Raw genomic sequence first — 26,437 nt, forward strand, 5'->3', positions numbered from 1 at the left:
CGAGAAGGAGTCGTCAGCGTTGCCGGCCAGGTGGTCGTCAAGGCCGGTCTCATCGTCGTGCACCGCAGCAGGAGGCAGCAGCGGCCCACCGACGAGAGGCTGGAGGAAGTTAGCTCGAGCATGCAGAGGCTGGTCAGCGGGGGGTGGTGGTGATGGCTCGCGAGGCGATGGGGGTGGCATGGCGTTGACACCATGCAGACCAGCGCAGGGGCCGATGTGACCGCGGTTCCAACGCCAGGCGCCGTGGACATGCGGCTGGCTAGGAAGTTCGTCGTCGCCGTCGGCATCAAGGGGGACCGGTTGGTCGTCGAAGATCGCCCAGGTTTTGACAACCCGGAGCTTGACGTCGACGACTTGAGCGGGCGGAAGACGGAGGATGCATCCTTCCGGCGTGACGTGGTCGCCTTCCACGCGGAGGAAGGCCCGCATCACCGTGAAGTCTCCGGCGTTGAGGCAGTTGTTGTCGACGCAGCAAAGCACCCCAAAGTGGCCGAACACAAAGTTCGCGCCGTTTGGGTGCCAAAGCTCGAGGGGGTAATTCTTGGCCTCGAGCTCGACCAGGCGGTCGTAGCGGGTGGTGGCGCGGTTGTCGGTTTCTTCGGGACGGAGGAGGGTGATCTCGATGCCGGCGTACTTGGCGGGGAAGTGCGCCATGGTCACCTCTCGTTCATCGTGGGAGTCGAAGAAGAGAAGGGCCGCACAGCCGGTGGTGGCTGCGAAGTGGAAGGAGGGGTGGCCGGCATGGTGCTCGATGGCGAGGCGGATGAGGTCGTACGGCTCGAGCATGACGTGATCCAAGTGGGCAAAGGCGAAGTGGCCCACGTCGTGAAGGAGGCCGGACGGGACGAAGATGTCCGGGTACGTGGAGTGCGCGCAGCCGGGCGATGATGCCGAGGAGGACGAGGGCGAACTCGAGCGCACAGGCCACGAATGGCGGAGGCAGCATCGGAGACGCCGTCGCCAGCACCCTCGCCCGGGATGGAGGTGTGCCTCGGAGGGGGGGAGCCGCGCTGAGACGGCGGGGCGGAGTCGCCGTCGGAAGACGCAGAGCGGGGGGAGCGGGGCGAGGTCGAGATGGGGCGGAGGAGGTTGAGTCGGTACGAGCCGATCCAAAGGACGTCGTCGTTGTTGTCGGCCATGGCGGTGCGGCGGTTAGGGAGGCGGAGGTGTTGGAGTGTTAGTGGGAGGTTTGAGGAGCACTGGAAGCTGCGGTGGCCGGAGCAACCGCAGCGAGAGCAGCGAATTGGGTCTCTGCAGGTGTTTACAAGGTGGTCTCGAGCGAGGCAGCGGAAGCAGAGAGGCCGGGAGCGGATGCGGGCTTTGGGCGTGAAGCGGGGGGGGGGGGGGGGGGGGGGGGGTTGAAAAAGCAAGGGCGGGGGGGAGGGCATGCTTGAGAAGTGGCTACGGCGAGCGGCGTGCGGGGCCATTTTTCGGGGAGAGAGCAAGGCTTCGCGATAGGAGAGAGCAGGCCCTGGCGCCGCGGCGATGGGACTTGGGTCAACGGGCGTGATCGTGGGTGAGGGCGGAAGCGGCGGATGCTCGAGGGGGCTGGGCGTAGGGGTTATGTAGGGCGGACGGCTAGCAGGCGGGTGGTGCACACCAAAAGGCTGGTGGACTGGCGCTGCTGTGAGGGGGGGCGCATGGAGCAGGTCCATGCAAGGCGTAGCTGGAGTTAGGTTTGCATTAGATGGTGGCAGGGGAGGGGTATGGGGAGCAGCAGTGTATGCATCGATGTTCGCTCTGCAGGGGGGCGCGAGCGGCGGGGATTGTGACCGCGCATGGGAGAGCGGGTGCGGGACAAGACCGAGCATGGCAGTGCCGCTCTCGTTGTCGCGCGTGCTCGCCATGGCAGTCCGCAGCGATGGAGAAAACAGCTCGGCAAGCCATGGAGCGGGGGGTAGGGGAGGTATAGCCGGGGGTGGGCCCAGGATGGATGGAATGGAGATAGTAGTGACCAATTCCGTGGCAACCAAGTCGACGGGAGAGAGGGATTCAAAATTTGAATCGGTGGCCTCTTTGGCCGCCTGGAGGGAGGAGGTGAGGGCCAGCTCGTGATACCCTGGCAGGTGAGCGGAGACTTGTCTACTAACTTATCCCTGATATCCACCGATGAGACGAGTGCTAGGAAAACGTTATCTTGGTAAAGCAGAACGATAAAACGAGCAACCCCAGAGAAAAAGTGGTCAAGTGATAGTTTGACCAAGCACGCACTAGGTTTTGCAACTGCTGAAATGAAACTTATCCAAAGTAAAGAGTGTTTAGTAGGATCTGGTGGGGTGTTGGGTGGTGGAACTAGATCAGTATTGACTCTACGCAGGATGGAGGATCAAAACTTAAACCCATGTCGTAATGGACTAACCTTAACTGACGAACGAGGCGAGCGACTCGGGGCCCTAGGATGCAGGAGCGCGCAGTCGGCAGGACTAGCAGCCGTCGCCGTCGTCCGAGGTGCGGCGCTCTGCCCAGTCGGGATGAAGAAGCGTAGGTCGATCCCTGGCCTTCTCAGGTCACCGAAGGAAACGACCAAGTCGGCGACGCCGCGGTTGGCGACGGAGAAGGAGAATTCGTCCTCCGTCTCCACGGCCGCATGGAAGTGCGAGGGATCACTGCCGAACAGACAGCCCAGAATGAGCTCGCAGAGACTTGGTGTCACCGGGAAAGGGAATTGGAAGAAAGATACGAGCATGCGGCAGGCCGGCGGCGCCGGCGCGGAAGGCACCGTAACGAAGGATTTAAGCCTGGCCCATGCAGCGTTTTCAAACTTGGTAGCAGCGGCATAGTGGAGCAGCAGTAGGTCAGACAGAGACTTGCAGGCAAGCAAAGTTGGCGTCGACGTCGGGCGTTGCGGAGCCGGCAAAAACTTACAGAAGGAGATCGAGAAGAGCCTGCGGTGGAAGGGGCGGAGCTTCAAGAGCAGGTTGACATGGCGGTGGTGCGCAACGGAGAAGACGAAGGTTTGGTCGTAGAGATGTCGCACGTTGAACTGACTAGCCGCCCCAGCAAGGAAGGCTTGCAGGAGGGCACTGGCCAGCAGCTCATCGAACCGGAGTTTTGAGGAGGAGATGCTGAGGCAGACTAGGTGTTGGTCCGCCCCGGGAGTGGGAGCAAAGCTAGTCGAGTTTGAGGAGCGAAGGAGGTCAGTGGCAAGGCGAGAGTCTTCGTCGTCGATGCCCAAGAAGAGGCGGAGGGAAGCCTGGGCGCGCTGGACGTAGCGAGGGCAAGATTGAATGGGGGCTTGGCCGGCCGGAGGAGCGGCCGGCGGCGGTGGTGCAAGGGTGGGTGGGAGGGTGGGAAGGGGAGGAGCCATCTCCATCATGTAGGATGGTGGTTTTGAATTCCACATTGATCATGTAGAACTGCAATTTAGGATATGGTTTCTCATGTGCAATTAGAATTGAAACTACACAGGCAACCTAAAGGTCGTCAACTAGGAGCTAATAAAGACTTTTGTTTAAGTTCACAGTTTGGTCATCTGAATTTAAAAAAACAAACAGATTTTGGCCTCATCATTAATTATACTTTCCTCATGAAGGGAATTGAGTTGAGACAAACAATAAAAAGAATCCACATGTTAACCTAGAAGACAGTAATAAGAAAATTCAGAATATGGGCGGTTATACAGCGGGATGGTCGGCAAGGGAAATGAATGCCAGTTACGACGAACGAGACCAAATATCAATCGTCACCGACCTCAAACCGGATGCAAAAACAAGTAAAATCCCTCAAAGTAGAACGCAGAGAGAGGAGAGGGGGGAGGGAACCTGTTGAGACGGGAGGTGGCGGCGTGGGGAAGAAGGTCTCCTCGCTGGTGGTTAGGGTTTCGCAGAGGCGCCCGGCCGACCCGTGCCGTTGGATCGCCGTGGCTCCCCTTCACGTGGGCTCTAGCCTGTCACGGGCGACGTGGTGTAATCTACTCGGCCCATAGACCACGACCGATGGGGCCCACGAACTCATCGCTTTTATTTATTTTTAAATGCGATTGTGGCGCATTCTCAGCCGCCGTCACGTGTCTCGTGCTGGGCGCTCCCTCATGATTTTACTTTTTTTTTTACCTTTTCGTTTTTAGATGAGTTTATTTTTAGCGTTTGGGTTTCTACACAAGTGTCAACATGGCAGGTTGGTTACTTAGGTCGGAGTAGACTGTGCGGCTCGACTCTGCCCGGGCACAACTATCTTTCTGCTCGCGGGATAACAGCCTGTCCGGGGTAACCGCGCCGCACGAAAATTTAGCCTCGTGGTAGAAGAAAATTAAGGGATACGACGGTCAAAAAGCTAGGAGGAAGAATCGGTCATCCCTTTAATAGTAGGCATAGAGGATCGGCTTCTGATTCCACACACAAACATTATGTACTATGGAACTCTGGTCGGGATCTTGCAGTTCAGACTACATCTCCACGCGGTGACGACCAAACGAAATGCTAGCAGGCGCTGCCGTTGGTGGGCCGGCCCATGAAGCTTCCGCTTTGTCGTCTCTCTCACTCCTCGCTAGGCTTGCTCTTTTTGCCCAGGGAAAAATGGCTACCAATTTTTTTAATTTAGAAAAATATGATGAAATTTAAAAACTTGGATTTAATAAAATGTTCATGAATCACAAAATTACAAATTTTACAAATTTCAGGGATTTGAAATTTTGTTCACGACATCAATAAATGTTCACAAATTTTGAGAACAATTACGAATTTGATAAAAAGTATACAAAAATTATGAATTAAAAATTATTCACAAATTTAGAAAAATCCATGAATTCAAAAAACATTCACGAAAGGAAAAATATCTGCAAATTTTAAAAATGTTTGTGAATTTAAAAATATGTTCAAAAATTTAGAAATGTGTTCATGAATGAAAAAAGGAAAAAAGGATAGAAATGAAAAAATAAAAATAAAGAGGAAATGAAAGAAAGAGAAAAAAACTGATGAGAAACCAAAAACCATCACAAAAACACATAATTCAAAAAAAAATCAATCGAATGCTTCCCAAAGCTTCCAAACCGGTGAGAGAAGCTCACTTCACTCTTGATAATGGGCCGGCCCACCAAGACTAGTTTAGTGAGCCTGTGCCATCATACGGGTTGCTATAAGCGATATTTAGCAATTGAAAAATGCTACTCCGGTAAAGCATAACCGTACTCCTTGGGACAAAGTCCAAAGGTATCTTATGAATCATTTTGTGAGGAATGGTAGAAAGAAGTGCTTCTTGAGAGCTTCTATCCCACCCGTAGGGCGCGTGATAGCGAGCAAACTCATGGGTTCCTGTGCTAGAAGCCAAAATAGGTCAGGCACATCCCTAAAGCATGATCAAACCAGAATAGCAATTACAACAATTTTTTCTGACTTAAAGATACGAAGTTTGGATGAGTAGACAATGATACGACCTATATTTGTTTGCTTGGATACATGGGTCGTGTCACCACTCACATCTTAGTATATATAAAGAGTGAAAATATACCACGGTAAATAGTAGGTGCAGATTTATTTCAAATATTCACTTACAATGGTGTCACTTCTCACTCCCGTGTCGCCCGACGACAGGGGGGCTCCCCCTTTCTCCTCTCATCGCCGCCAGAAGCACCTGCTGACGAAGGCCGACATGCTTTAAGGATAATGGTGACGGGACACTTCTCTGGCTGCTTTGCATGGCGGTGGTGCTGGGTGTGGCGGCGGGCACACATGTTGTGGATGTGCGTTGCATAGTGGAGGTTGAGGCAATGCCATGTTTGTGATCTCCGATGGGCGAGCAATGGTTGATGTGCCCTGCAAGGCCTGATTTGGGCCAGTGCATGGTTTGGCCTCCAACTCGCAGGCGTGGCCTCCGTGCTTAGATCTAATGAATAAGACATGTTGTACTATACACCATTGTAAGTGAATATTTGAAATAAATCTGCACCTACTATTTACCGTGGTATATTTTCACTCTTTATCTCTACTCCTATAAAAAGCTGAGTTGGTGATGATGGTGTGCCTGCCATCCTTCATTTACAACCGTTCGATTTACATCCAACGCATCTGAGACAAACTATGTCAGTTTTACAAAAAGACCCCCGCATTCCACTACTCGTTTGTAGACAACTCCCTACCCCTCACCTCATCTAGCCATCTCATGACAAAATAAGAAGAATCTGGAGAGGTCGCTGCTCTTGGTGTCGTCTGCCCCCAACGCCTCTCAATGCCTTTGCTTGGGCCACATTGCCGACCACCACCACGACCCCCTCCTCCTCGCCATCTCTTCTGCCCCCTTCCAAGTCATCCTGAGTTACATTCATAGCTGTCTAGAAATAATAAACAAAATCGATACTCAAAAAATATTTTTGGAAGATCATTTTTTGCAAAGCACAATAAGTGTTATTTCTTCAGGAAGTTTTGGATGCAGGTTGAACACTTGAACGCTTTTGTTTGCAAAAGATATTTTTTTTTTATCTATTTTCCTACATTTACTATTCACCCGTATGCTTGTGAGCTCTAGAGAAGAATGAATATCCGAAGAAACCTATCGATATTTGTTAAACATGAGATGACCCGAATCAATGCATTTTGATGTTGCATGCAACGCACTGGCATCTTACTTGTATATACTAAGATGTGAGTGGTGACACGACCCATGTATCCAAGCAAACAAATATAGGTCGTATCATTATCTATTCATCCAAACTTCGTATCTTTAAGTCAGGAAAAATTGTTGTAATTGCTATTCTGGTTTGATCATGCTTTAGGGATGAGTGGCATTGGGAAAAAAAATTCAACTGACCAAGCCCCGCTCACAAGTCGATTACGTTTCTTTAGTTTGCTGTACACCATTGCTAGCACTATTACCTGCAGCCTCTAAGCTCTATAGAAATGGGGAGTTCGGACTGCTTCTCTTGATTTGCGGTGAGTGTCCCCGTCTCTTGATTTACTTGGTGATTCTTGCCCACGTAATTGTCAGAAGCTGGCACGCAATAATAATACACGACGTGACAGAGTCGTACGAATGTCGAAGCAACGAGATCCCGTAAGGAAGCACCATGCACGGTCTTTTATGAAGCAAAAAAAAAAAAAATCAACCCAATAAAAACACCAAAAGGTGAAGAATACCCCACATAACTCACAATCAAAATGGTTAGATGGAGAAAAATGACACTGGAAGGTGTACATACCCTTGGTGTTGGAATGCCACAAGGGCCACAACCATCCTTGATTGTCAATGACTGCAAGAGTTCCACGAGAGTCCTAATTTCTTGAAACATTTTGCATGTCATACTATTTTTCCTCTTTACACACACTAGAGATGTGAGTGGTGACATGACCAATGTAGCTAAGGAAAAAGACATGCACATTATTTCTTTGGTTGTCTAGACATGCTTTGCTTCGTATCTTTAGGCGAGAATCACAATTGTTATTCTAACGTGATCATATATTGGGATGTGTGGCATCAGGAAAAATAGTCCAACCGCAAGAGGATCACGCATTGTGCAACTCGATTATGTTTTCGTGATGCGCTTCACTCCTTGATGGATCCTTGTACTAATCCTACAACCTCTAAGCTCTAAAATTGGAGACTGTGGTTGATCCTCATATTCTTCAGTTGATGTCGGTGCCTATCAACGAGTGATTGTTGTGTCTCCGCCTAGGAAACTAAGAAAGCCGACATGCAATAGCAGTATGTGTAAGCGCCTCTTTGGTATGCCAGATTGGTAGGAATATAAAAATCGTAGGATTAGATGTCATTGACTCATTGTCGTATCAAATCTTGTAAGAGTTGAAAACACCGTGGACCTATTATACACGGTGTTTAGTTGCTATACAGAAAAACATAAGTATCTCTACTTCTAATGGAGCAGTTGATAGCCTGGTATGGTTTATTTTCGTCCGGTTTTACTTCATCCCACCTCCCACCAGCCCCTCCCACTGGTTTTTCTCCCTCCCATTAAAAACCAAATCTCGGGAGATCTTGTTTCGTGTTTCCTTTGGTAGGTGCTGATTCAATTCAATCATGTAAACAATAAGTAATTATGAGTTCAGAAATTGCACCATATATGTGAGACCACCTTCCTAAAAGACAGACATAAGGATTTTCTCGATAACCTTCCATAATAAAATAAGATATTCCTTCGTAACAAATCACAAATCCCGCGCGCTATGCTTGATAATCACAAGTTTCATATGGGCGTACGCATCCGCGCGCCCCTGCTGAGGGATGTGATGCACGACACCGTGGAAGATGTCTTGGCTGGGCCGAACTCTCGAGAATGCTAGGGCATGAATCACGGCGTCAAGGACGACCGTGGCAGGAGGCAGGTCGTCAGACTGCCACGTGGACACGGTCATATTATATTTTTTGTCAGTCAAACAAAGAGCCAGACAGGCTACATTCTCAAATCAAGTGTGTCCATTTAAATGTCAAGAAATTTGTTAAGGGAATGTGTCATACATTACTCGGTAGTCGTCGTCATCATCGTTTGTAGCAGTCATTCATGCGAAAATAATTTAGAAATCGAGCACTAAATCAATTTGGAAATCAAACCATTGATGCAATTATTTAGCTAGACAATTAATTACGTATGCAATTAATTATGTCCATTTAAATAGAATTTTTTCACGCCAAATCAATTTGGAAATCGAGTCATTAATGCACATGGTAGCCTGGTACGGTTTATTTTCATACGGTTTTTCTTTGTCCCACCTGCCACCACTCCCTCCCACTGGTTTCCCCCCCTCTCATTAAAAAATTAAATCCTATTAAGGGATCTTGTTTTGTGCTTCCTTTGGTAGCTGCTGATTCAGTTCTATCATGTAAACATTAAGTAATTAATAATTCAGAAATTGCACCATATATGTGAGATCACTTCCCTAAAAGACAGACATAAGATTCAAAACCTTACATAATAAAATAAGATATTGCTTCATAAAAATTGTTAATCCCCGCGCTATGTCATTTATTATTATCATTATCTCCACTATTAATTGACAGTCACAAGTTTCCTATGGGCGTACGCATCTGCGCGCTCCTGTCGAGGGACGTCGTGCACAACACCATGGAAGATGTCGTGGCCGGGCCTAACCCTGGCGCGATGCACGAGAATGACAGGGCGTGGATCACGGCATCGAGGACGGCTGCGGCGGGAGATGGGGTCGTCAGACCGCCATGTGGACGCGGTCATATTACATTTCTTGTTAGTCGAATAGAGAGCCAGACGGCTACATTCTCAAATCAAGTATGTCCGTTTAAATGCCAAGAAATTCGTTAAGGGAATGTGTCCTACATTACTCAGTAGTCGCCGTCATAGTTGTTTATAGAAGCCATTCATGCGAAAATAATTTAGAAATCGAGCACTGAATCAATTTGGAAATCAAACCATGACGCAATTAATTAGCTAGACGGTTAATTACATATGCAATTAATTAGGTCCATTTGAACAGGAATTTTTTCGCACCGAATCAATTTAAAAATTGAGTCATTAATGTAATTAATTAATTTGTTAGACAATTCTTTATGCCTACAAATAATTAGAAGTAGGGATTTTTTCCAATTAGTCATTTTGAAAGCGCTCGTGGGCAAGAACGATCAACGAGCACCGCTTGCCAACATGGACAATGGCCACCACGCGCTCGCGACATGGGCGACCTAGCTTTCACCAAGACGGATGAAGTCTATGCTCCGCAGGATGTCCACATGCCGACGGTTGCCAAAATGTTTGCGGGTGAGGACAACACTGGCCAGGTGGTTCATGTTATAATAAAAAGGAAGAGTGTTCCAAGAACAAGAAGGAAAAAAGAACTAAAGCCACCAAGTGGTGCATGGTATTGGAGAAAGAAAGAGTGTTCCAAATAATAAGAGAAAAGAAAGAAAGAAAGAGTATGCTAGGTGAAAGGACATGCGGTGCCCCCATGTGTGGTTTTGGTAATTGATGACATTCTCTATGGACTAATGGTTGCATTGAGTTATATTTGAAGGATTTGTCCATAGGCATTTCTTGAAGTCCATGTGTTGGTTTCAAGGAGTTTATGAGTTGACCAAGGTGCTATTAAGGAATTATCCAAAGATTGGTCATGTGAGTGTTGAGCTTATTGCAAGCATGTCTTGAAGAAGAAGATTGTGTGATCATTCATGTTTATCTTCAAGGCATCATCCAAATGAAGGAGAATTGGAAAGATTCAAGGTTGATCAAGACTAAGTCAAGAGTGAATCAAGTTGATCAACTCACAAAGCGTAGAAGATGTACCGAGAGGGATCAAGTGATCCCATGGTATGGTAAGCACTGTCCATTACGCTTTGTGTACTAACCCATGGTCTATGTGAGAGTTGTATGTAGGGTTAGGTATGTGTCCATGGGTTTGCGTCAAGAGGAAGACATCATACAACCCATGGAGAGGATGACACCAAGTGGTGATCGTCATCAAGATTTCCGTGTGCAAGTTCAAGTGGAGCATCATGAAGAGATCAAGTGCTTGAAGATTTCCGTCCATAGTGGTGACAATGGACTTGTGAAGATGTGCGGAAGAGTGGCTCGCCCATAGTGGAGTATGGGGGAGCAATCAACTAGTCTTCATCGAGCCAACGCCATCAAGAAAGGTGGTCCAACTTGAGGGAGTCAAGATCGTCATCATCTAGATCAAGTGGACCTTGTGCAAGGCAAAGGTTTGCCCTTGATAGGTTTTCTATTTTACCAGTCTCATGGTGGTAGTTGGGAGACCGGGTTATAGGATCGATTGCCGTACTATCAAGGGGGGCTCTCGATGCGTAGCTTGATCGTATCATTTAGAGAGCTCAAACCATTGCATCCTAGCATCATCTTTCTTGGTTCTTTTTTGGTTTTATCCTTGTGAGATTTGGAGCTTTTGGTCATCTTCGTGACAAGCTTGATTCCATCGAAAACGGAGTTCATATGCTTCTTCTATTGCGTTTTCGGTGTTGGAGGTTTTATCGGTCTTATTCGAGGAAGGGTTCTCACAATTTTCTCTTGGGACTTCTATAATTTCCTTCTTATTGTTTTTTCTATCAAGATTGTGTTAGCCCTTTTCTCTAGCTTTCCAACAAACTTGGTTTCGTTGAATTCGGAGTCCGTTTGCAGAAGTTGTGTCAGTTTTGGTGTTCTTAAAAAAGCTGCAGCGGTACTACCGCTCATGGGAGCGGTACTACCGCTTGGAGGGGATGTAATTTTTTAGTACCGCTCCCTGTGAGCTGTAGTACCGGGCCGGATTTTTGCACTGACCGGCGGAAGTAGCCACGATGTTTTTTTAGTACCGCTCGCAAGCAGTAGTACCGCTACCCCTAGCGGTAGTACTGTGAGGACGAGCGATAGTACCGCTCCGGCGGTTCTACTGGCATTTTGCCTCCTCGCTATTGTTTTTCAAAGGGCTTCCATCGCCCTAGTGGTAGTACTGCTCCCATGAGAGGTAGTACCGCTCTGTGCGGGCTGTGAGCATAACGGTTGGATTTTTCCCCACCTATAAAAGGGGGTCTTCTTCCCCAATGAACCTTATCTCATGAGCTCGTGTTCTTCCCCCATTGTTGACCTTCTTCGAGCTTGCTAACTCTCAATCCCTCCATGGATTCTTGATAGTTTTTGAGGGAAAAGAGAGAGGAGATCTAGATCCATATTTCCACCAATCACTTTCTCCTCTATGTGAGGGGAACCCCTTGGATCTAGATCTTGGAGTTCTTGGTGTTCTCCTTCTTGTTCTTCCTCTCATTTTTAGCATTAGTTGCTTTGGTGGGATTTGGGAGAGAAGGACTTGGGCACTCCATGTGCCCTTGCCATTGCATTTGGTGCATCGGTTTGAGTTCTCCACGGTGATACGTGGAAGTTACAGTTGAGAAGCTTATTACTCTTGGGTGCTTGGTGCCCTTGAGCTTGTTCCTCTTGGGTGCTTGGGTGCCCTAGACGGTTGGTGGTGTTCGGAGCTCAATCATTGTGGTGTAAAGCTTCAGGCAAGTGTCGGGGTCTCCAATTAGGTTGTGGAGATCGCCCCGAGCAATTTGACTGGTACCGGTGACCGCCCCAAAGGGTTGCCAAAGTGTACGGGTTCGGTGACTGCCCCCAAGGGTTGCCATTTGTACGGGTTCGGTGACTGCCCTCAAGGGTCCCTTAGTGGAATCACGACATCTTGCATTGTGCGAGGGCGTGAGGAGATTACGGTGGCCCTAGTGGCTTCTTGGGGAGCATTGTGCCTCCACACCGCTCCAAACGGAGATTAGCATCCGCAAGGGTGTGAACTTCGGGATACATTGTCGTCTCCGCGTGCCTCAGTTATCTCTTACCCGGGCCCTTTACTTATGCACTTTACTTTGTGATAGCCATATTGCTTCTTATCATATATCTTGCTATCATCTAGTAGTTTATCTTGCTTAGCATAAGTTGTTGGTGCACATAGGTGAGCCTAGTTGTTGTAGGTTTTGTGCTTGACAAATTAACCGCTAGGTTTATTACGCATTTGTTCAAGCCTCAACCGTAATTATTTTAAAGCGCCTATTCACCCCCCTCTAGGCAACATCCACGATCTTTCAATTGGTATCAGAGCCTCGTCCCTCTTTATTAGGCTTTACTGCCTAGAGAGTAAAGATGTCGACTAGGGGATTAGGATTCTCTGACACTCTTAGTTTCGATGGCACAAATTTTGATGTTTGGGTAATTCGCATGCTTAATCTCTTTAGGGTCATGGACCCAACACTGGTGCGCGTCTGTCCTAAACAAACAGTTTTTAACCCTTTCCGCGACGGCATTTGGAACCATCGCCAAGTGAGTGTGGGCGATAGGGGGGTCCTTCCCACATGACCCAGAAACCGTCGGGAATAGGGAACCTTGATGCATACATTTGTTCCTATATAACCGTTTCCGATATCTCGAATATCCCAAATGCTTCATCCTTGCTACTCGTTTGTGCTCGCATTGCCATCACAGTCGGAGTTTTGTGGTTCTGCCTAAAACTGTTGGGGAACGTAGTAATTTCAAAAAAATTCCTACGCACACGCAAGATCATGGTGATGCATAGCAACGAGAGGGGAGAGTGTTGTCCACGTACCCTCGTAGACCGACAGCGGAAGAGTTATCACAACGCGGTTGATGTAGTCGTATGTCTTCACGATCCGACCGATCAAGTACCGAACGTACGGCACCTCCGAGTTCTACACACGTTCAGCTCGATGACGTCCCTCGAACTCCGATCCAGCCGAGTGTTGAGGGAGAGTTTCGTGCACGACAGCGTGGTGACGATGATGATGTTCCACCGACGCAGGGCTTCGCCTAAGCTCCGCAACGGTACTATCGAGGTGTAATATGGTGGAGGGGGGCACCGCACACGGCCAAGAGATCTCAAGGATCAATTGTTGTGTCTCTGGGGTGCCCCCCTGCCCCCGTATATAAAGGAGCAAGGGAGGAGGAGGCCGGCCCTAGGAGGGGGCGCACCAAGTGTGGAGTCCTACTAGGACTCCCTAGTCCTAGTAGGATTCCACCTCCCATATGGAATAGGAAAAGAGGAAGGGAAAAAGAGAAGGAAGGAAGGGGGCGCCCCCCTTCCCTAGTCCAATTCGGACCAGACCAAGGGGAGGGGTGCGGCCACCCTTGAGGCCCTTTTCCTTCTTTCCCGTATGGCCCAATAAGGCCCAATACGTATTCCCGTAACTCTCCGGTACTCCGAAAAATACCCGAATCACTCGGAACCTTTCCGAAGTCCGAATATAGTCGTCCAATATATCGATCTTTACGTCTCGACCATTTCGAGACTCCTCATCATGTCCCCGATCTCATCCGGGACTCGAACTCTTTCGGTACATCAACATACATAAACTCATAATAAAACTGTCATCGTAACTTTAAGCGTGCGGACCCTACGGGTTCGAGAACTATGTAGACATGACTGAGACACGTCTCCGGTCAATAACCAATAGCGGGACCTGGATGCCCATATTGGCTCCCACATATTCTACGAAGATCTTTATCGGTCAGACCGCATAACAACATACGTTGTTCCCTTTGTCATCGGTATGTTACTTGCCCGAGATTCGATCGTCAGTATCTCGATACCTAGTTCAATCTCGTTACCGGCAAGTCTCTTTACTCGTTCCGTAACACATCATCCCGCAACTAACTCATTAGTCACAATGCTTGCAAGGCTTATAGTGATGTGCATTACCGAGTGGGCCCAGAGATACCTCTCCGACAATCGGAGTGACAAATCCTAATCTCGAAATACGCCAACCCAACAAGTACCTTTGGAGACACCTGTAGAGCACCTTTATAATCACCCATTTACGTTGTGACGTTTGTTAGCACACAAAGTGTTCCTCCGGTAAACGGGAGTTGCATAATCTCATAGTCAGAGGAACATGTATAAGTCATGAAGAAAGCAATAGCAACATACTAAACGATCGGGTGCTAAGCTAACGGAATGGGTCAAGTCAATCACGTCATTCTCCTAATGAGGTGATCTCGTTAATCAAATGACAACTTATGTCTATGGATAGGAAACATAACCATCTTTGATTAACGAGCTAGTCAAGTAGAGGCATACTAGTGACACTCTGTTTGTCTATGTATTCACACATGTATTATGTTTCCGGTTAATTCAATTCTAGCATGAATAATAAACATTTATCATGATATAAGGAAATAAATAATAAATTTATTATTGCCTCTAGGGCATATTTCCTTCAGTCTCCCACTTGCACTAGAGTCAATAATCTAGTTCACATCACCATGTGATTTAACATGAATAGTTCACATCACCATGTGATTAACACCCATAGTTCACATCGTCATGTGACCATCACCCAAAGGGTTTACTAGAGTCAGTAATCTAGTTCACATTGCTATGTGATTAACACCCAAAGAGTAATAAGGTGTGATCATGTTTTTGATTGTGAGATAATTTTAGTCAACGTGTCTGTCACATTCAGATCCGTAAGTATTTTGCAAATTTCTATGTCTACAATGCTCTGCATGGAGCTACTCTAGCTAATTGCTCCCACTTTCAATATGTATCTAGACCGAGACTTAGAGTCATCTAGATTAGTGTCAAAACTTGCATCGACGTAACCTTTTACGACGAGCCTTTTGTCACTTCCATAATCGAGAAACATATCCTTATTCCAGTAAGGATAATTTTGACCGCTGTCCAGTGATCTACTCCTAGATCACTATTGTACTCCCTTGCCAAAATCAGTGTAGGGTATACAATAGATCTGGTACACAGCATGGCATACTTTATAGAACCTATGGCCGAGGCATGGGGAATGACTTTCATTCTTTTTCTATCTTCTGCCGTTTTCGGGTTTTGAGTCTTACTCAATTTCACACCTTGTAACACAAGCAAGAAACTCTTTCTTTGACTGTTCCATTTTGAACCACTTCAAAATCTTGTTAAGGTATGTACTCATTGAAAAAACTTATCAAGCGTCTTGATCTATCTCTATAGATCTTGATGCTCAATATGTAAGCAGCTTCACCGAGGTCTTTCTTTGAAAAACTCCTTTCAAAACACTCCTTTATGCTTTGTAGAATAATTCTACATTATTTCTGATCAACAATATGTCATTCACATATACTTATCAGAAATGTTGTAGTGCTCCCACTCACGTTCTTGTAAATACAGGCTTCATCGCAAGTCTGTATAAAACTATATCCTTTGATCAACTTATCAAAGCGTATATTCCTACTCCGAGATGCTTGCACCAGTCCATAGATGGATCGCTGGAGCTTGCATATTTTTTTAGCACCTTTAGGATTGAAAAAACCTTCTGGTTGCATCATATACAACTCTTCTTTAATAAATCCATTAAGGAATGCAGTTTTGTTTATCCATTTGCCAGATTTCATAAAATGCGACAATTGCTAACATGGTTCAGACAGACTTAAGCATCGCTGCGAGTGAGAAAATCTCATCGTAGTCAACACCTTGAACTTTGTCAAAAACCTTTTTCCGACAAGTCTAGCTTTGTAGATAGTAATACTACTATCAGCGTCCGTCTTCCTCTTGAAGATCCATTTATTTTCTATGGCTTGCCGATCATCGGGCAAGTCAACCAAAGTCCACACTTTGTTCTCATACATGGATCTCATCTCAGATTTCATGGCCTTCAGCCATTTTGTGGAATCTGGGCTCACCATCGCTTCTTCATAGTTCGTAGGTTTGTCATGGTCTAGTAACATAACCTCCAGAACAGGATTACCGTACCACTCTGGTGCGGATCTTACTCTGGTTGACCTACAAGGTTTAGTAACAACTTGATCTGAAGTTTCATGATCATCATCATTAACTTCCTCACTCATTGGTATAGACGTCACAGTAACCGTTTCTTGTGATGAACTACTTTCCAATAAGGGAGCAGGTACAGTTACCTCATCAAGTTCTACTTTCCTCCCACTCACTTCTTTCGAGAGAAACTCCTTCTCTAGAAAGGATCCATTCTTAGCAACGAATGTCTTGCCTTCGGATCTGTGATATAAGGTGTACCCAACTGTCTCCTTTGGGTATCCTATGAAGACACATTTCTCCGATTTGGGTTTGAGCTTATCAGGATGAAACTTTTTCACATAAGCATCGCAACCCCAAACTTTAAGAAACGACAACTTTGGTTTCTTGCTAAACCTCAGTTCATAAGGCGTCGTCTCAACGGATTTTGATGGTGCCCTATTTAACGTGAATGCAGCTGTCTCTAATGCATAACCCCAAAACGATAGTGGTAAATTGGTAAGAGACATCATAGATTGCACTATATCCAATAAAGTACGGTTATGACGTTCGGACACACCATTATGCTGTGGTGTTCCAGGTGGCGTGAGTAGCGAAACTATTTCACATTGTTTTAATTGAAGGCCAAACTTGTAACTCAAATACTCTTCTCCACGATCAGATCGTAGAAACTTTATTTTCTTGTTACGATGATTTTCCGCTTCACTCTGAAATTATATGAACTTTTCAAATGTTTCAGACTTCTGTTTCATTAAGGAGATATACCCATATCTGCTCAAATCATCTGTGAAGGTCAGAAAATAATGATACCTGCTACGAGCCTCAATATTCATCGGACCACATACATCTGTATGTATGATTTCCAACAAATCTGTTGCTCTCTCCATAGTTCCGGAGAACGGCGTTTTAGTCATCTTGCTAATGAGGCACGGTTCACAAGCATCAAGTGATTCATAATCAAGTGATTCCAAAATCCCATCAGTATGGAGTTTCTTCATGCGCTTTACACCAATATGACCTAAACGGCAGTGCCACAAATAAGTTGCACTATCATTATTAACTTTGCATCTTTTGGCTTCAATATTATGAATATGTGTATCACTACGATCGAGATCCAACAAACCATTTTCGTTGGTGTGTATGACCATAGAAGGTTTTTATTCATGTAAACAGAACAACAATTGTTCTCTAACTTAGATGAATAACCGTATTGCAATAAACATGATCAAATCATATTCATGCTCAACGCAAACACCAAATAACACTTATTTAGTTTCAACACTAATCCCGAAAGTACAGGGAGTGTGCGATGATGATCATATCAATCTTGGAACTACTTCCAACACACATCGTCACCTCGCCTTTTACTAGTCTCTGTTTATTCTGCAACTCCCGTTTCGAGTTACTACTCTTAGCAACTAAACCAGTATCAAATACCGAGGGGTTGCTATAAACACTAGTAAGTACACATCAATAACATGTATATCCAATATACCTTTGTTCACTTTGCCATCCTTCTTATCCACCAAATAGTTGGGGTAGTTCCGCTTCCAGTGACCAGTCCCTTTGCAGTAGAAGCACTTAGTCTCAGGCTTAGGACCAGACTTAGGCTTCTTCACTTGAGCAGCAACTTGCTTGCCGTTCTTCTTGAAGTTCCCCTTCTTCCCTTTGCCCTTTTCTTGAAACTAGTGGTCTCGTCAACCATCAACACTTGATGTTTTTCTTGATTTCTACCTTCGTCGATTTCAGCATCGCGAAGAGCTCGGGAATTACTTTCGTCATCCGTTGCATACTATAGTTCATCACGAAGTTCTACTAACTTGGTGATGGTGACTAGAGAATTCTGTCAATCACTATTTTATCTGGAAGATTAACTCCCACTTGATTCAAGCGATTGTAGTACCCAGACAATCTGAGCACATGCTCACTAGTTGAGCGATTCTCCTCCATCTTTTAGCTATAGAACTTGTTGGAGACTTCATATCTCTCAACTCGGGTATTTGCTTGAAATATTAACTTCAACTCCTGGAACATCTCATATGGTCCATGACGTTCAAAACATCTTTGAAGTCCCGATTCTAAGCCGTTAAGCATGGTGCACTAAACTATCAAGTAGTCATCTTATTGAGCTAGCCAAACGTTCATAACGTCTGCAGCTGCTCCTGCAATAGGTCTGTCACCTAGCGGTGCATCAAGGACATAATTTTTCTGTGCAGCAATGAGGATAATCCTCAGATCACGGATCCAATCCGCATCTTTGCTACTAACATCTTTCAACATAATTTTTCTCTAGGAACATATCAAAATAAACACAGGGAAGCAACTACGCGAGCTATTGATCTATAACATAATTTGCAAAATACTATCAGGACTAAGTTCATGATAAATTTAAGTTCAATTAATCATATTACTTAAGAACTCCCACTTAGATAGACATCCCTCTAATCATCTAAGTGATTACGTGATCCAAAGCAACTAAACCATGTCCGATTAACACGTGTGATGGAGTAGTTTCAATGGTGAACATCACTATGTTGATCATATCTACTATATGATTCACGCTCGACCTTTCGGTCTCTGTGTTCCGAGGCCATATCTGTATATGCTAGGCTCGTCAAGTTTAACCTGAGTATTCCGCGTGTGCAACTGTTTTGCACCCGTTGTATTTGAACGTAGAGCCTATCACACCCGATTAACACGTGGTGTCTCAGCACGAAGAACTTTTGCAACGGTGCATACTCAGGGAGAACACTTTTATCTTGAAATTTTAGTGAGAGATCATCTTATAATGCTACCGTCAATCAAAGCAAGATAAGATGCATAAAGGATTAACATCACATGCAATCAATATAAGTGATATGATATGGCCATCATCATCTTCTGCTTGTGATCTCCATCCCCGAAGCACCGTGCTCGTGATCTCCATCTCCGAAGCACCGTCATGATCACCATCGTCACCGGCACGACACCTTGATCTCCATCGTAGTATCGTTGTCGTCTCACCAACTTATTGCTTTTACGACTATCGCTACCGCTTAGTGATAAAGTAAAACTATTACATGGCGATTGCATCTCATACAATAAAGCGACAACCATATGGCTCATGCCGGTTGCCGATAACTCGGTTACAAAACATGATCATCTCATACAACACATTATATCACATCATGTCTTGACCATATCACATCACAACATGCCCTGCAAAAACAAGTTAGACGTCCTCTACTTTGTTGTTGCATGTTTTACGTGGCTGCTACGGGCTTAGCAAGAACCGTTCTTACCTACGCATCAAAACCACAACGATAGTTTGTCAAGTTGGTGCTGTTTTAACCTTCGCAAGGACCGGGCGTAGCCACACTCGGTTCAACTAAAGTGAGAGAGACAGACACCCACCGGTCACCTTTAAGCAACGAGTGCTCGCAACGGTGAAACCAGTCTCGCGTAAGCGTACACGTAATGTCGGTCCGGGCCGCTTCATCTCACAATACCGCTGAACCAAAGTATGACATGCTGGTAAGCAGTATGACTTATATCGCCCACAACTCACTTGTGTTCTACTCGTGCATAGCATCAACGCATAAAACCAGGCTCGGATGCCACTGTTGGGGAACGTAGTAATTTCAAAAAAATTCCTACGCACACGCAAGATCATGGTGATGCATAGCAACGAGAGGGGAGAGTGTTGTCCACGTACCCTCGTAGACCGACAGCGGAAGCGTTATCACAACGCGGTTGATGTAGTCGTACGTCTTCACGATCCGACCGATCAAGTACCGAACGTACGGCACCTCCGAGTTCTACACACGTTCAGCTCGATGACGTCCCTCGAACTCCGATCCAGCCGAGTGTTGAGGGAGAGTTTCGTCAGCACGACGGCGTGGTGACGATGATGATGTTCCACCGACGCAGGGCTTCGCCTAAGCTCCACAACGGTACTATCGAGGTGTAATATGGTGGAGGGGGGCACCGCACACGGCCAAGAGATCTCAAGGATCAATTGTTGTGTCTCTGGGGTGCCCCCCTGCCCCCGTATATAAAGGAGCAAGGGAGGAGGAGGCCGGCCCTAGGAGGGGGCGCACCAAGTGTGGAGTCCTACTAGGACTCCCTAGTCCTAGTAGGATTCCACCTCCCATATGGAATAGGAAAAGAGGAAGGGAAAAAGAGAAGGGAAAAAGAGAAGGAAGGAAGGGGGCGCCCCCCTTCCCTAGTCCAATTCGGACCAGACCAAGGGGAGGGGTGCGGCCACCCTTGAGGCCCTTTTCCTTCTTTCCCGTATGGCCCAATAAGGCCCAATACGTATTCCCGTAACTCTCCGGTACTCCGAAAAATACCCGAATCACTCGGAACCTTTCCGAAGTCCGAATATAGTCGTCCAATATATCGATCTTTACGTCTCGACCATTTCGAGACTCCTCGTCATGTCCCCGATCTCATCCGGGACTCCGAACTCTTTCGGTACATCAACATACATAAACTCATAATAAAACTGTCATCGTAACTTTAAGCGTGCGGACCCTACGGGTTCAAGAACTATGTAGACATGACCGAGACACGTCTCCGGTCAATAACCAATAGCGGGACCTGGATGCCCATATTGGCTCCCACATATTCTACGAAGATCTTTATCGGTCAGACCGCATAACAACATACGTTGTTCCCTTTGTCATCGGTATGTTACTTGCCCGAGATTCGATCGTCGGTATCTCGATACCTAGTTCAATCTCGTTACCGGCAAGTCTCTTTACTCGTTCCGTAACACATCATCCCGCAACTAACTCATTAGTCACAATGCTTGCAAGGCTTATAGTGATGTGCATTACCGAGTGGGCCCAGAGATACCTCTCCGACAATCGGAGTGACAAATCCTAATCTCGAAATACGCCAACCCAACAAGTACCTTTGGAGACACCTGTAGAGCACCTTTATAATCACCCATTTACGTTGTGACGTTTGGTAGCACACAAAGTGTTCCTCCGGGAAACGGGAGTTGCATAATCTCATAGTCAGAGGAACATGTATAAGTCATGAAGAAAGCAATAGCAACATACTAAACGATCGGGTGCTAAGCTAACGGAATGGGTCAAGTCAATCACGTCATTCTCCTAATGAGGTGATCTCGTTAATCAAATGACAACTTATGTCTATGGATAGGAAACATAACCATCTTTGATTAACGAGCTAGTCAAGTAGAGGCATACTAGTGACACTCTGTTTGTCTATGTATTCACACATGTCTTATGTTTCCGGTTAATTCAATTCTAGCATGAATAATAAACATTTATCATGATATAAGGAAATAAATAATAAATTTATTATTGCCTCTAGGGCATATTTCCTTCAAAAACCAGGCAGATTCTAGGCACGGGAGCTTTCCAAGCATATTCTAGGCAGACTCCAGGCACGGGAGATTTACGATGCCTGGCACATCACAAACAGTTCATGATTATAAAGCGTGTACGATAGGTAGACAATCACACACATTTAGTTTTCCTGCACCATATGTGATAGTGTCTGACATCACACACGCTTTGCGAATGGCAACTGTGTGCATGCTTGCACACCTTTCCTCTCTGTGAACCGTCTCGGATTATGGTGTATATCGCAAACGTTTGTGTTTTACTAACCGTGTGTGCCGTAATGACCTGCACAACTTAATTTCGCCCTAATTTAATTGCTGCTATTTAAAATTGTACCTAATTTAAACTTGAAAGTAGGCTATGGCTTTATTCATATCCGTCAGGTTCAAACAACCAATGCATTATTCGATTCACAGGTACATATGTTTAAGAATTACAGAAGCACCAAATAAAGAATGATGTACCAGGGTTCTATACTTGTACTATTACAGATGGTAAAGAAAGAGGCGACAGACATTCCAGTTGCTGAACAAGGTGAAGCGGAATGGCCCTATTGTGCTCTCCTGGATGCAGAAGGCATGCAGGACTCTAGTCCAACCCCTTGTGATGGCCGGCCGCCAATCATGTAGTTTGAGAGGTAATCTTGAGTAAACTGCTTCAGGATCCACTGCAAAAGAAAACTTACCATCCTGCAGTTCACTGTTGTCTTGCATAAAGTGTAAACAAATAGTTCGATTGACATCTTTTGACCCATTTTAGTAACAATCTTTATCAGTTTCCTCACTTGATGCTGGTTCATGAATAGCTCATTGCCCCATATGCAGAAAGGGTCGAAGTGTGGATCTTTGGTAATGATATATGTACCTAAAAGGACCAAGTTAATATTGGAAGCTAAACAACAATTGAAAAATGATGTAGTACAACACTCCATCCATCCCATTATATAAGATTTTATTACATGTATATCTTGACATCATCAGAGCATTAAGGTAACACTCTTCCTTGTTGCTATGTAGCCTGGGATTGCATATTTAGTCATTCAGTACAATGCATGTTGCTAAACAATAAGTGAAAAACGAAAAGGCATGTTAACTGCAATATCCTTAACAACAACCAAATATCATAATTCATAGTGGTATTGTTGAAACTGTTATTGATGAAATTGAACCGCACAGCAAATAGTTGCACATATAGAGCATCACATTGTGAAGAACTGAAATAAACAAGTCATAAGGACATCTCTAGGTGATCCTTAAAAAGTTAAAGGACTAAAACCCTTAGTGGATATATATATACTCCAGCAATTTTTGGCATTTTCTAGTCGGTCCCCTAAACTTAAGGTTGTAAACTTCAATTTGATCAAGTTCAAAGCAGGTTCAACCGAAAGTAGCATGCATTCAAACATAAACATAGATAGTTTTGCATAACCGAACATAAAACATATATTTAAACTAAGCTAAACTACTTTCAGTCGAAGTAGAGGTTGGGCCAATCCTTCCTCGTCATGTACGGTGTGCCGCGAGCCGGGTCCAGGCCAGTACCATCGTCGGGGTCATTGGGGAAGGCACTCCTCCACTTGTCGACGTCGATCTACCCGTCCTCGGGGCCCACCTCGACGCCCTCCGCGCCGCCGTCACCGCCGCCTTTGACCTCGTCATCAGAGGAGAGCGCGATAACCTCACCGCCCCCCGCGCCACCGTCCTCGCCGCCTTCGACCTCATCATCGGAGGAGAGCGTGATAACCTCGCCGCCCTCCGCGCCGGCAAAGATCGCCTGCTCCGCCGCCATGAGCTCCGGGTGCTACTGGCGGAGCTCTTGCATGTAGGTCTCATCGGCGGCCTCGGCCTCGAGACGCTCCCACGCCATAGCCGAGCTCACCACCCCTGGCTCCGGCGGAACGAGGTGGACCGGACGTGTGCCGAAGGGGAAATTGAGCCTAGCTCCGCGCAGTGGTAGCGGACCTGCCAGCGGTCGTACTCCATGGCTGCGAGCTCGGCCGTGTGGAAGCGACCGAGCCACCGGCGGGTGTGGGTCTCTCGATCTGTAATCTCGGCGACCCACGTCGCCCACCGCCGCTGCCGGACCCCGAGGTAGGACTTCATCGGCTGCCGGGTCCAGGGGAGGACGGGGAAGTCCTCGACCGGCGTAGGGGCGTGGCGGCGGTCGGATCGGGGGACCGGCGACGGCGGATCGGGCCCGCGGAGGACGACGGGGACACCTCGGCGGCCACCTCGCCGGCGTCGGGCGAAAAGGCCGCGATAAACCTCTTTTTGGCCATTGGCTACTCAAGCTCTCGGGCACACAGGAAGAGGTTGAGGATGGAGGCGCCAGTGATGGCGGCGACCTACCAATGGTTTCGAGGGTTGTGTGTGTCTGTGTGAGCGGAGGTTGTGTTTGAGGAAATACTGCGGCAACTGAAAATTTTACTAGGCGGGAGTAACAAGGCGGGGCTATTGAAAATTTGGATCAAGGGCGAGCAGATATTTTTGAGATTGTGAGGGATGCAGAGGCGGGAGTAAAATGCTGGGGCTACTGAAAATTTGAATCAAGGGACTGAAGCAGAGCGGGAGTAACAGACATCGCACACGGTCCGCACCTACTAATCGTGTGCTATCAAACATTAAAACCTTCCAGGCGGTAGATATTTTTGAGATTGCGAGGGATGCAGAGGCGGGAGTTTTGGGGGAGTGAGCTAGTGTGCTTGACACGCCGGCTGTGGACTGTAGCCGACGCACCTTCTCGCGCAAGCCATAGGCGTACTGTACACCGACGGTGCTCCAAGATATTTTGTACTACATCTCACACGGTTGGTGAGAATAAACTGTGTGGGATCTACTTGATTTGAATTACAAAATGGGGTCACAACGGCAATGGACGGTGTTTGAATTGCTAGACCTTTTATCTGTAGTGAACATGCAACTGTATGTGTGTCGTAAAAGAATTGGAATTATTCAGGGTTCATTTGGACATTTCATACATTAAACTGGTTTTCTAGCCATTTCAGGTGCATAACTCAAAATTAAACTACATGCACATGCTCCGGTGCATACAAATTGGTTGAAAAATAAAATCTGTGTCCTTCAGTGCATGCTTAGGTCCCGTGGAAGAAATGGGAATGAATTTTTCAGGGTTCGTTTGGCCTTTTTTATACATTAACTGGGTTTTCTTTTATGTGCATAATTCAAATTTGAACTACAAGCACATGCTCCAATGCACTAAAGTTGGTTGAAAAATCACATGTGTGTCCTTGGGTGAATTTCTAGGTCCCATGCAAGAGATGGGAATGAATATCAAACACCAGGGCACTGTTGATTGCCGGCAATACGTTGAGATACCTGGTTTTTAAATTCTAGTAAATCCAAAACTCGTCTGAAATTCATGAAACTTGGCATGCTATCACGGAGCGGCATCAACATGCCGTGGTGAAAATTTTGTCCCATTTGGGGCAGGTTTGGGTATAAGCTTCTCACAAACCAGAGCTTCTCACAACAAGCATGATGGTTTCGATAGGGAATGTACCACCTTTGGGGACGAGACGATATCCGTTGCCTCTTATTGCTTTCAAAATTTTTGTAGTGTCAACATAGAACAACAGGAGTGTTGTGTTCAATCTTTGAATTTTTCGCGGTTTGTTTGGCCTTTTTTATACATTAGCTGGGTTTTCTAGGCATTTTATGTGCATAATTCAAATTTGAACTACAAGCACATGCTCCAGTGCACCAAAATTGGTTGAAAAATCACATATGTGTCCTTGGGTGAATTTCTAGGTCCCATGCAAGAGATGGGAATGAAATTCAAACACCATGGCACTGTTGATTGCCGGCAAAACGTTGAGATGCCTGGTTTTTAAATTCTAGTAAATCCAAAACTCGTTTGAAATTCATGAAACTTGGCATGCTATCATGGAGCGGCATCAACATGCCGTGGTGAAATTTTTGTCCCATTTGGGGCAGGTTCAGGTATAAGCTTCTCACAAACCATAGCTTCTCACAACAAGCATGATGGTTTCCATAGGGAACGTACCACCTTTGGTGACAGGACGATATCCGTTGCCTCTTATTGCTTTCAAAAAATTTCCAGTGTCAACATAGAACAACACGAGTGTTGTGTTCAATCTTGGAATTTTTCGGGGTTCGTTTGGCCTTTTTTATACATTAATTGGTTTTTCTAGGCATTTTATGTGCATAATTCAAATTTGAACTACAAGCACATGCTCCAATGCACTAAAGTTGGTTGAAAAATCACACGTGTGCCCTTGGGTGAATTTCTAGGTCCCATGCAGGAGATGGGAATGAAATTCAAACACCAGGGCACTGTTGATTGCCGGCAAAATGTTGAGATGCCTGGTTTTCAAATTCTAGTAAATACAAAACTCATATGAAATTCATGAAACTTGGCATGCTTTCATGGAGCGGTATCAACATGCCATGGTAAATTTTTTGTCCCATTTGGGGCAGGTTCGGGTATAAGCTTCTCACAAACCAGAGCTTCTCACAACAAGCATGATGGTTTCGATAGGGAACGTACCACCTTTGGGGACGAAATGATATCCATTGCCTCTTATTGCTTTCAAAACTTGTCTAGTGTCAACATAGAACAACAGGAGTGTTGTGTCAATTTTTGTGATTTTTTGGGTTTGTTTGGACATTTTTATGCATTAACTGGGTTTTCTAGGCATTTTATGTGCATAATTCAAATTTGAACTACAAGCACATGCTCCAATGCACTAAGGTTGGTTGAAAAATCGAATATGTGTCCTTGGGTGAATTTCTAGGTCCCATGCAAGAGATGGGAATGAAATTCAAACACCAGGGCACTGTTGATTGCCGGCAAAACGTTGAGATGCCTGGTTTTTAACTTCTAGTAAATCCAAAACTCGTCTGAAATTCATGAAACTTGGCATGCTATCATGGAGCG

General features: G+C 46.0%; 1 protein-coding gene and 1 non-coding gene across 2 annotated transcripts; both read right to left on the reverse strand.

Moving 5' to 3' along the window:
- Nucleotides 1-2,326: 2,326 nt before the first annotated feature.
- On the reverse strand, nt 2,327-3,307 carry LOC120972801 (uncharacterized). Its single transcript, XM_040398325.1, has one exon. It carries the CDS (start codon nt 3,305-3,307, stop codon nt 2,327-2,329), a length of 981 nt encoding a protein of 326 aa, XP_040254259.1.
- Nucleotides 3,308-3,595: 288 nt separating this feature from the next.
- Nucleotides 3,596-3,691, reverse strand: LOC120973027 (small nucleolar RNA Z43). The gene has a single exon (XR_005767154.1). It is a non-coding gene; the product is annotated as a small nucleolar RNA Z43 (small nucleolar RNA).
- Between the last annotated feature and the right edge of the window lie 22,746 nt (nt 3,692-26,437).

This window comes from Aegilops tauschii, chromosome 1 (assembly GCF_002575655.3).
Source record: "Aegilops tauschii subsp. strangulata cultivar AL8/78 chromosome 1, Aet v6.0, whole genome shotgun sequence".
NCBI classification, from domain to species: Eukaryota; Viridiplantae; Streptophyta; class Magnoliopsida; order Poales; family Poaceae; genus Aegilops; species Aegilops tauschii.

Excerpts from the sequence above, each read along its gene's own strand:
- LOC120972801 (XM_040398325.1), bottom strand. The coding sequence starts at position 3,307 with ATGGCTCCTCCCCTTCCCACCCTCCCACCCACCCTTGCACCACCGCCG.